Raw genomic sequence first — 11,871 nt, forward strand, 5'->3', positions numbered from 1 at the left:
CTTTTCAAAGCATTTTCTTGATCAAGACCCACTATTAGGTTGGTCAGTTTCGGTATGTTAGCCAGTAGTTCAAGGTCCTTGTGATCAAGGAAACCGCATTTCAAGGTCTTCAGAGACATAATGGCAGAAACTTCCTTTAACTCGACAGCGCTTAGATTGATGACGTCTGGCTCAAAGTCATCCTTAGTTTTTTCTATTATCAGTTCTTTAAGAGAAGTTCTTTGTTTGGAGGCCAGCTGGGCCAGAAAATATTCAAGAGATCTTCCTTTATTATCCCCTATAACTCTAACAGACTTCAAGTTCTTAAGGTTGACTAGTGGAGCGATATCTTCGGACACTGTTGAATATTCAAACGAAAATGCATTACAGAGTGTCAACCGACCAGTTTTGATATTAAAACTTATTTCACTATTCTTGATACTGATGGTAAGCTCATTCTGTATGGTGTTAAAAATATTGACCATATTCTTGGGAAATCTGCTATCCTCAATCCCTATGTGGCTTAAATGTCGCAAGTGCTGAATGCTCCGTGAATCAGTCAAGGTGCCATGAAATTTTTTAAGAGACATCATATTAACCAGTTCCAGGGTCTCATCGAAATCTAAAGAGCCACCGCGGACTTCCAGTTTTTTAAGAATGCCTCTCATTGATAGAGCCTTGAAAAATGTTCTTAAGTTTCCTCGCTTAACAGTGATTAGCAGGTTTTCCATCCAATCCACATTGGCTAAGGGAACCAGCAGGTTGTTATCTGTGAATCTTTTCAAAATATCCATTTGAAGGCCAATAAAGTTCAATTTGCGTATTGATTTTATCGTAATACCCTGGGTGCGAATGAATATTTCATTTTCCGAGGACTTTAGGACTTTAAGGATCCCCGTTGACGTTTCATGAAAGTCTTGCAACGAAGTTATTTCCAAAATATTAAGGTTTTGTTTAGCTAAGTGTGACATTTTTCCAATGTCGTTGGCGTTGAAAAAGCCGCACTTCACAACTTTTAGAGATTTTATTCGTGCCAACTCCTCAGCTTCCAGGGAACCAATTGATCCTCTTGAAAGTCGGAAATATTCAAGGCAGGAATCTTCTCTAGAAGCCAGAGCGGCGAAAAGTCCTTGCAGAGAACATTTCAAAGGCTTGATGGTAATAGTGAGCTCTTTTAGGTCCAAAAGGTTCTTTAGGAGATATAAGTTTTCGGTATCGAAAAAGCCACAAACCAATTTTTTTAAATATCTACAAGTCGATAGAGCAGTAATTTCCTCTGACTTAATCACTGGGGCATTTTGAAGTCTTAACTGCCAGCCTTTATCGAGTAGTCGTACAGCAGATTTGTGTCGCATTGTAAAAGGGTTTGGCCTGTCTATGATCAAACTCGATATCTGAACCGATTTAAGGACGTTAAAAAGTTCAACCAAAGTTCCCATCTTGAAGAAACTTTTGATTTCCAGACATTTTAAACGCGGCAAAGTGAGCAGCGCGCCATAATCCGAGGCTTCAGCATTGTTTAAGATGAGGCGCAGATTACCTTTTGGGTTATAATCGATTTTGCAGTGTCTTAAAAGTATTCCCTTTTGCCACTGAGAATTCTTTAGAACTCTGTATATCTGTTGCGAAATACTTCTGAATTCGTGCTCTGACAGCACCTCTAGACTTCTTAGATAAATCATTTCAGAAATGGGCTCAATACTTTGGGGGTCTCGAAAGCCGCAACTTAAATCGCTTAAATACTCAATCTGAGATAGCGCCATTGTCTCATTAAAGTCTAAAAGAGAATCTATTAATGATAGTTCTCTTAACACTTATGGCTCCTTTATGGCCAGAGCTGCAAAAAGAGGCTCTAACGTGCCACTTTCGTGTCCCCCGGAGATCTTCAACTGCTGCAAATTTGGCATTTTCGCTAAAGGGGCATATTCTGTGGCATCGCAGTCGTACTTCATTTTGAAGTAAAAGCGACTCACCTGTCTGCAATATGTGGCAATATCGGACAGCCGTTGACCCATCATATCGTTGTTAAGTATAGTTAGCTCGCGCAAGTTCTTGTTAATGCAACAGCATCTACATAACTCCTCAACATCCACTCTCACATCCAAAAAGAGCACTTTAAGGCTTCCAAAACCCGAAAGATCTTCCATGGTGTACACTAGATAAATAAGTATAATATAATAGCTAGATTAACAAGTTGATTTTGTTTTTCCGTATGAATCCTCAAACAATCAACAATTATATAAACTATCCTGATACCAAAGTATCAGTTTAGTATCAGTATCCGTATCTTTCTTTACATTAGTTCATCATTTTGACTCACCAGAATCGTGCACTTTCAAAGTTTCAATACTTTTTTTCTCCTCAGTCGATTCATCACAGTTGCAAAAACCTCCATGTGTTCACTGTGGTACTGTTCTAGAGTGTATTTCAGCTCAACACGGAACGGGCTATCATTCTCTTCAATGGCAAAGTATATAGATTTATAATAAGAGTCTTTGACCTTCGCTGGAAATACCTTAAGGAGAGTATACAGTTCAGCAAAGTCAATAGTTAAGTCTGTCGCTGAGCTTATGTAAAGCAAATAGAGACTTCTGTAGAAGGAACTATCCCATTCGAAGAACAGATCTCCGATCTGTTTGCAGCTAATTATGAAATTAATTAAATCTTTGTATTTGATATGTTCCAGTGTGTGCAGAATGTCTTCTTTCTCGCAGTTTTTCCTAATTTGTTTAAAGATCTCGTAGTGACAGAAGTGGTTTAAGTCTAAGATTGTTTTCTGGCTCATTTTTCCCTTAAGTGAGTTCCTTTCTTTAAATTAAGAATTGTTATTTCGTTTTTTTATGAATATTAAATTGTTTACCAGCGCAAAAATGTTTACTGATCCAGTCGTCATCGAAATTTAAGCATGACTGCTGAATAAAGAGGCTATGGGGGCCAACAGGTCTCTCTCCAAATCAGCTGATAGATAAGGCGCAAAAAGAGCCATCTCTTCCTTAAGAGAACTGTCGCTGCTGATACTCTTTTGCTTTGATGGTTATCAGTGAATGCTTTGCAACATAATTTTTGTTTACAGCGGGGGGTTAGAGTTTTAAAAAACATTCTAGCCCCCTTTGAATATTTGTTCTTTCAATTTTTTTGGGTTTTTTAGTTACAAATTAAAATTTAACAAAAAAATGCCTAGAATGAACTTTTCTAACCTTGAATGCAGTTTTATTGCGAATAAAATTACGAGCTTAGCGAGATATGAGATTCCATATTCCGACCATTTTTGGCTTTGCTATGGGAAAAAAACTGATTTTTAGGGGAGAAATAAGGGTGGACCAAATTTTACATTTTCGGAAAGGGGTACCATCGTAATTTTTTCCGAAAAATTGCCAAAAATTTACATTTTTAGGTGTGAATACAGTTATATTGAAAATTTAATTACCAGCTGGACGAGATATGACTTTCTGTATTCCGACCATTTTTGGCATTTTTATGGGCATGATACTACGATTTTTAACATAAATCAGAATAACTATTGTTAAGTAAAATTTGGACCATTTTTCAAGGTTTTTAATCTAAAATAGTTAAAACAAGACATACAGTTAAAGGGGTCATTGTTATGTACTGCTAACGACCAAAACTTACTAATTTCTATTACTTTTTGGTAATTATAAAAAAAAAAATTTGACAAATTTTTCGCATTTCACATTTTTGGCTTTGCAATGGAATACTGATTTTGAGGGGGTATCAGGGTGGACCAAATTTTCGCATTTTCGGAAATTATATAATTTTGCGAAAAATTACCAAAATTTGACTTTTCAAACTGTGAATGCAGTTTTGTTAGGAATCGAGACACGAGCACAACGAGGTATAAAATTCCATATTCCGACCATTTTTGGCTTTGCCATGGGAAAAAAACTTTTTTTTAGGGGGGTATCAGGGTGGATCATATTTTTTTTTGCTGAAATAATTTAATACAGAACTTTCCCGTGCCTTTCATATCCCTAAGCCTTTTCGAGTGTTAACACCTGCAGTATTGAAAACCCCCTCACTCAGTACAAAAAACCCTTTCAGTTGGTAACTGAAAGCTGACAACCCGAGTTTATGATGTCCTGGTTAGACAGGCGTACATAAACATTCCTTTCTCTACGGCATACCCAAAAGCTGGATATTTATTGTGTGTACAATGTTCAAATTCCAAATTAAAATCCTTCAACGAAAATTATTACATTTCATTTAAACCGAGCCAGCAGGAACTTAGGGTACATCATAATTAATCCCATGCCAGCCCGGACCGAAAGTGACGGAGCGGATGCCATGGAGAGCGAGTGTGTGGATGAGCGGGTGGATGTCATATAAATTCCATAATACGATGTAATTAAATTTGAGTCAAACTAAAGCACGTAAAGCTCCCCATAATTGAGCGACATCATATGATGTAAACACTGTGGGAAATAAGTTAAGTTTTTCAAGATTAAACTACAAGTTTTCTGATGTAAAATCCTATCAAAAGTTGTTATCGAAATATGTATTTACGTTCCTGTACATTTTGAATGCTGATTCGGATATAAAAGCTATATAAATTCAAGAAATTAATTACTTTTATTTCTGTGTTGATAAGTGTACTAGAGCAGAGTAAACAACAGTATCTTGTCTGGGATATGAAGTCATAAACCAAGCAAGCAATTAAGCCGCTCGACTGACAGGGTCTAACCGCCCCATGAGCCCCTCTTTTTCCCAAGGAATTCTCTTCCTTTTTTTCAGTTAAGCTTATTTTTACAATTTTATTGTTTATAATTTACGAGGCAGCCAGTGTGTGTGGTGGGGGGTAAATTCCCTCAAGTCAAAGTCGCGGACACGACATGGCGGCCAAGTGGCAACCTTTGTCCACTGACAGCACTGACCCTCCGTTGACCCTTCAGACTCAGAGGCCGGCCCGCAGCTCATTACAAAATGTCGGCGTCGGCTGTCAGCTACACATGAAAATTGCACAACTTTTGCCTTATTAAGGACGAAAATGTACAGCGAATCAGGAGCAGGACCATCCACGAAATCCTTCCTCTTTTTTTGTTTTTTTTTTTCATTTTTTACCAGTTTTCTCATTTTATTTTAATTTTGTGCCTTGCTCTCACACTTTTCCTTTGGTTCCGCTGGCTTGCTCTGTTTATTCTAATTAAATTTTTTCCATGCAAAGAGGGGGTGGGACTGGGCTGTTGGCGGCCCAACAAGGCGAATTTATTCTTCTGTAAAAACAAGAAAAATTACGCAAAATAAATAAATTTACATAAGCTAGGCGTGAGTTAAGACAAAAAAAGGAAACAGGCATTCGTACATAACAATAAATAAAATTGCATTTTCATTTTGGGTTTCCCTTCTGGGCTGGGTTCTAGGTCTAGGTTTGGTTTGCTTTGTCCAATTTCTCAAAGAAAGCCAACCGGAAAAACAACCAACAAAAAAATGGGGTTTCCTAGTAAAATCGTTTGGTATTTGCCTGTTATTCGAAAGTAATTAAAAGGGAAAGACTTTAAGTCGGTGGATACTTAGCAGTATTGCCAGCTATAGTATAAAAGTATTTGGAATCCTTTTATATTTTAAACTACTTTTAGTTATAACTATCCTTTGAGTAAAGTTTTATTGGCTGATTATTTAGTACAGTAACTTTTATGTATATCTTTAAAGGTTTTTAAAAAGACTTGCCATGCTTGTATCCCATAACCTCAGCAATTTCAAGAGAAAATTCCAATTTTACGCTTATTTTGCAACTCCCTGCATTTATTCAGTCACCTTTGGAAAACCGTTTGCAGCCGAATATGGTCACGTAATTATCGCCTGCTAATTCGAATGAAAACCCGAACTTTCCCAAATGACCACAATTTGGGATTAGGCCAGCTTCGGCAGATGAACAAAGGAATAAATGGAGTATCCTCCTAAAGCATTTAATGTTATGTTGATTTAAAATACAAAATGTATCTCTTTTTAAGAATAATATTTATATATTAATATAGGGAAAATGAAGAATGTTTAAAAGGGCTTAAAATCTAAGATTGTGTATTACGCACTAGCGACACATTGTGTGCCAGAATTCTAGGATCAGATATATGCCAAGGAATAACCACTTTTGAAAAAAAAAACGATGAACTAGACTAGTCCGAATACCCTACATAAGAGTTCAAGAAAAAATGATTATATGAAAAATACATTTGTTAAGTAGTTTTAATAAATTTGATATTTCATAATCCTAAAATCAATTTGTATTTATTTTTTATAGAAAAAGGGAGGCTCAGAAATATCAATAAGCTAATTTGATGTACAGATTAATATGTAGAGTTCTTTAACACTTTTTTTTTATAATTTTCATATATTTTCTATTGCCAAGCTTAGAGACCTTGGCCAAATCATTTAACTTGCTTCCTTTCCAGCTGCCTGCTATTTGGGCCTGTCCTGTCGCTATTTTAATAACGTGCATGCTGCGCATTTAGGATAACATCTGAATTTATGTAACGACACGGGCAGAGGCACAAACAAAGATGGCAGCCAGACAGGCGGAACGTGAAAAGCGGATGGGAAAAGCGTGAGAGAGGGACGGCGACGATGCCACGGAGCCCCAGCAAAGAATAGAGCGCGAGGGGTCGAGGGGGAAAAGTCAAATGAAAACTGATGCGGATTAGTATTTAAAATAATGTCCTGCAGGGATATAACTTTCGCCTTCCCTCAAGCTATTCTTATTTTTTCTCACTTGATTTTTTATTTTGTGTTTCTTTATACTTTTCCCCATTTTAATTCCTTTGCAGCGATTTTCCTTTTTTTCCTTCTGTTTTCCAGGGAATGTTTCATAAAATTTATATTTGCAGATAAGTGTGCTGGTAGAGGTTAAAGGGGGAGTGAAGGGCGGCCAGGAGCTTTTTATTACAAGACAATTTACATATTTTTCTTGTTAAAATTCCTCAACATTCGCTCTCCAATTGGGTTTTTCGTGTCATATGAATTTTCCCTCATTTTCTTGTTTCTGAATTAATGTTAATTTTTATTACACTTAGTGTATTGTCCCAACCCTCAAAGAACCCACCAACTCTCCTCATTTAAATTCAAGTTTGTTTGTCTAAGCGAAAAACAGGGAAAAAGAGGAGGAAAACAAGAAAAGCTGAGAGCGAAAATACCAATGGCGGAGTCCAGATGAAAATGTTAATAATAAAACAACAAACTCCGAATGAATGCGTCGCAAATCGAAAAATAATAAAAATAGAATCACCACCACCCACCTCCCTTGACCTCTCATCCCAGCTTCTCCTTTTTTTCGTTTTGCTCCTGTCTGCAGGACATTAAGTTCCCCAGTCGACGCCTCATTACGTATTCCCCGAACAAATTCTATTAATTATCGTTATGTCCTTCTGATGGGTGGCTGCAATCGGTGGGCATCCCGCTGGCTCCTTAATAAAAGTTACACGGCGTTTTCAATTTCTTCCACTAACCTGTTTTTATGTTCTCTAAATAAATTCCGTGCTGTACAAAGAAAGATTAAATAAAATATATATAAATATAACAACTTGAACAAATAATTTTGTGTGCATCTCCCATGCGGAATCCAGTTACTAAATTATTCCCAATTCAATTTCCGATGGCCAAATAAAATCAGAGGCAGCCAACTAAGGAAATGGGGCATCGGGCACTTGTCCGGAGATATGCAGAGATGAGCAATTTGTTGTTGCTGGCCCCGTCATGGAAAATTCTAAATGTTTCAATCAACTATTCGCAATATTAAATATTAACGTAAAACTCGAGTGGAGTTGTCTCGGACTGACCCTTTCGTTGTCGGACCAAAAAGGTCATCATGTGTCTGCAAACACACTTCGACTTACTGCACATGTATACCGAAAGGTACACAAGAACAAAATATTTTATTAAAAAATATAGATACAAATTATATCCTTATACATTTACAAGTTAGAAACTACAGTTCTTGTCATTAAAATAGTTCGAAGAAGAGTCAATTGTAAAATTGAAAAATATTTTCCCTCTGTGTAAAGAAGCTGGCAAAGTAATTTTGGACATTTTTCATCATAAACAGCAATGACTATGCTTGCAGTCGGAGGTCTCAACCCCTTCTGGGAGTTTCTTCCTTGGCCGGGCTTTGATTTCGAATTGGATTTGAATTTGGAATTTTTGGCTTTCAAGGACCGCCGGAGGTCCGCAGGCGGTTGGGCGTTGGATTCGAATTGGAAATGGCAGTTGGAGTCCGAGTTGGTCAAGTTGGTCAACGCATAAATATTTCTCTTTGTTCGGAGCCAAAAAAGAGCATGTGCGCCAGTGTGTGTACCTGTATGTATCCTTGTCGGTCTGCACTCATCTCTCTGCCCTCCTGTCTGGCTAACCCATTCTTCCAACCCGGCCAACACCCCTGCACACCAGCACAAACAAACATGCCGAAGGATCTGGAGTGGAGAAGGAGGAGGAGAGAAGCTGGATAGGATGGTCAGATATGAGCAACGGTCGAATGGTCAAGTCAAAGTTATTGTCATGTCATGTAAGTGCCAGCCACCCACCATTCACACCCCTTCTTTTGTATCCTGCCCTGGTCAGATTTTCCAATTTCATCTTCATTTTCCATACAGAACAAGTATGCCATTTTGTTTTTCCCCTACGCCCTACACTGGGCATTAAAAGTGTTTTCTTCAAGAGACGTCGATAGATATATTGAAGTCTGGAAGTAAAAACTATATAACTTAGAAAGGTTCGCCTTGTAAGAACTGCCTATATAAATATAAATCCAATTTGAAAAGCAACTTAAATCATTTATACAAAGAAGAACACACACCTGCCACATCAAAAAACTGAAGTCAGTATATAATAAAAAAGTTGTCACACGTGCGCTGAAGTTAAATGTAAACACACCTGGTAAAAAAGCATCATCAGAAATTCACCGAAACTTTTCATAAGTTTGAAGAGCACTGGGGGAGATCGTGTTGGTGAAAAGGTTTTCCCCAGGGTTTGGGTAAAATGTAAATATCGGTTGTAATGGCTGCTGCCGCCGCCCCAGGATGTGGAAAAATCAACTGACCAGTAACTTTGGAGCCAACTTTGATGGCATCTTGCGAAAGTTGAAAGTGACTTAAGTGAAATTTCCACCTCAGGCGGCTCAGCAGGACGACCTCCTCCACTTTTCCTTCAATTTTCGAGGGGTCACGCCATGAACATGAGTAAAAATTAAATTGATTTTCCTTGGACATTGTTCGGACCTGTGCTAAAGTTCTGTTCGCTTTTCTTTTTGGCCCTTCATGGTCTTTTGACAACCCTATGGATTTCGTTTCGAATCCTTCAGGAAACTTTAGCCTGGAGAACTACTTCCTCTTCAACTTTCCTGTGTCGCATATTAAATTGGTGCGCAAATAGTTGGAGACATTTTCCTAGTCTGTATCTCATTGACTTACTTCATATAGCAGTTCGGTTGAGTTTTTGGCATCTGCCAAAATATTTACTCAGCAAAATATTAACTTGAAAGGGGCGTCCCTCATTCTCATTCCACTTCCAATTGACTTCAGCGACAATTTCGTTTCAATTAAATTATAATTATATCTTCAGATCGGCCCCATCAAGTTCCAGTCAAACAAAAAGTACAATTTTCATTTTCACCGTTGCAAAAAGCCGAGGCGGGGCGTTGATAATTTCCCAAAATTGTTTGACACTTCAAAGTCATTATGAAGATAGCAATCACCAACCCAACTTTTATCCAAGGTCCTGGCATTTCTTCACGGCCCAACATTCACTCCATCCCCCCACGCCTTAGCCTCGGCAATCCTTCAGCCTTCTACCACTCCTTCGTCCTTTTTGCCACTTTACTCAATCCTAGGATGAGTCTTGCCACGTCTGTCTACATACCTACATACCCGCAGCGCTTTTTGATGTAATTTTGGCATAAGCCAAAAAATTTTTCCTTCCTCGAGATGTCTTTGTCTCCGGCTTCCCACCAAGCGACACCCTCTGACAAACTCATCTGGGGAAAATGAAGGAAATGTCTGAAAATTAAATTTGGAATTAAAATTTTAGCGCTGAGGACATAACTTTATGCCCCCGGGCTGCCTTTCCCCCAAAAGGGTTTTCTTGGATTAATTCTTGGGGTAAGCAAAGACAATGATAATAGCTCAGCAGATACGTTTTTCAGGGGTAAAGGATTAGAGTTTCTTGAAAAAAAGTTAGGTAAAAAGATACTACAAATATGTGCAAATTTGAATTCTACATATTTGGCGGCGATATGTTATCGACAATCGACTGTTCTATAGATCAACCAATCGTTTATTTTTTAAACAAATTCATTGTTGAACTTTATTGTGAATGACAGTTTATCAGCTGATAGTCGTTTGCTTTTTTAAAAACAAAGAAATACTCGTATGTATTGTGCATATATTTTACATTTTACTTACTTTTAATTTTGATTTTAAATTTAATTTTCCAATTGAAGAAAACATAGTGAGTCTAAGTGCAATAAAAATATAAAAATAATAATATAAGTAGATGATAAAATTAGGAATACATACCCTACATACCCATACTATGTATGTACTTGATTTAGTGATTTGAATTTAGAACTTGTTTTAGCTAATTAAAACATTCCACAAAAAGTAGTCTAGCTTACTACGTAGTGGGAGAAGCAATAGAGAGATACAATTTTTGAAAATTTTAAGAAATATATAATCGTATATCGCTTTTAATTTAAAACATTTTCATTTTAATTTTACAAATTTAAAGGGGTGTTTAATTTTTATAACTTTTATAAAAAAGTTTTAGCTCATTTCGCTTTGTTGTTTAATAATAAGAAACCATTAAGACAGCATTTTTGTTATCAGCTATATACTACACCTACATATATAATGTTTATTTCTGATGCTGGATGATTCACCTCATAATCATACTCATTCACGATCTTAACCCACAGATCGTGGCAGAATTCGACTGATATAGATGGGTTGCCGTCGATTTCATCGTGGAGGGCACCACTCACGTGGCGGACCGCCTCCCCATCACCATCGAGGAGGCCATCACGGTGGTAGACACTGTGGGCAAGGGCATCATCCTCCCCTCCTCCACCCCACCATGGACCACCGCCTCACCATGGTGGACATGGCCATGGTTATTGGGGTGGATGTGGTCCTCCTCCACCACCGCCACATTGTCCTCCTGGCGGGTACCCTTGGGGTGGTCACTATTGGCAGGGTTATCCTCCACCGCCACCACCACCGCCACCTCCTCACCATCAGCCCCCAGCTTCAGGATCCCAAGCTGGATGGGTGTCAATACTGCGGGTGCCCTGGTGGCGGTGGACCTCATGGCGGAGCCTCAAATGGTGATCAACAAGGCAGCACTGCCCCTGGTAACACCGGCAGCACCCAACCCCCCAATCCAGGAAACGGAGTCCCTATTCCTGGCCAGAATAAATATGAAGTTATTGATATATAAAACCTGAGGAACTTTAAACTTGTTTAAAAAAATACATATAATATTATATTAATAAAATAAATATAAAAATAAGTCTCTTGAACAGATGTATTATCCTTGCCTTATTAATTTTAGGAATAATTATTTATTCTTAATATTCAAAAAACATAAACAACATTATATGCTTGTCTTAATTTGGAAAGATAGATAAATATTTTCTAAGGGAAAAACCTTTCCATGGGTTTATTCTGTTTTTCATTCGAACCAGATGTATACAGCGTAGTTCTTGGACCATAGTATATTCCCAATTCAGGTAGAAGACTGATAACATTCTTAGAATGGTATCCCACATAAATCTATTGGCCAGGTAGAATCCTTTTCGGCTACCTAATTCTACCTTCCTAGCTCTGGTATAAATACCACAGGTCCTGTGAAACGACTTCAGTTCTAAAATTTCTCTCATCATGAAAATACTGGTGC

The 11,871-nt window shown here is 37.8% G+C and overlaps 1 protein-coding gene across 1 annotated transcript; it reads left to right on the forward strand.

Annotated features, from left to right (window-relative positions):
* The first annotated feature begins 10,386 nt into the window (after positions 1–10,386).
* On the forward strand, positions 10,387–11,437 carry LOC108111488 (basic salivary proline-rich protein 4). Its single transcript, XM_017220978.2, is given in 4 exon segments — positions 10,387–10,425; positions 10,892–11,026; positions 11,029–11,240; positions 11,242–11,437. Coding segments are annotated over 3 exon segments (492 nt in total). The 5' UTR covers positions 10,387–10,425; positions 10,892–10,917; the 3' UTR covers positions 11,413–11,437.
* Positions 11,438–11,871: the final 434 nt, after the last annotated feature.

Source organism: Drosophila eugracilis, unplaced genomic scaffold, assembly GCF_018153835.1.
Source record: "Drosophila eugracilis isolate 14026-0451.02 unplaced genomic scaffold, ASM1815383v1 contig_1213, whole genome shotgun sequence".
In the NCBI taxonomy this organism is placed as follows: Eukaryota; Metazoa; Arthropoda; class Insecta; order Diptera; family Drosophilidae; genus Drosophila; species Drosophila eugracilis.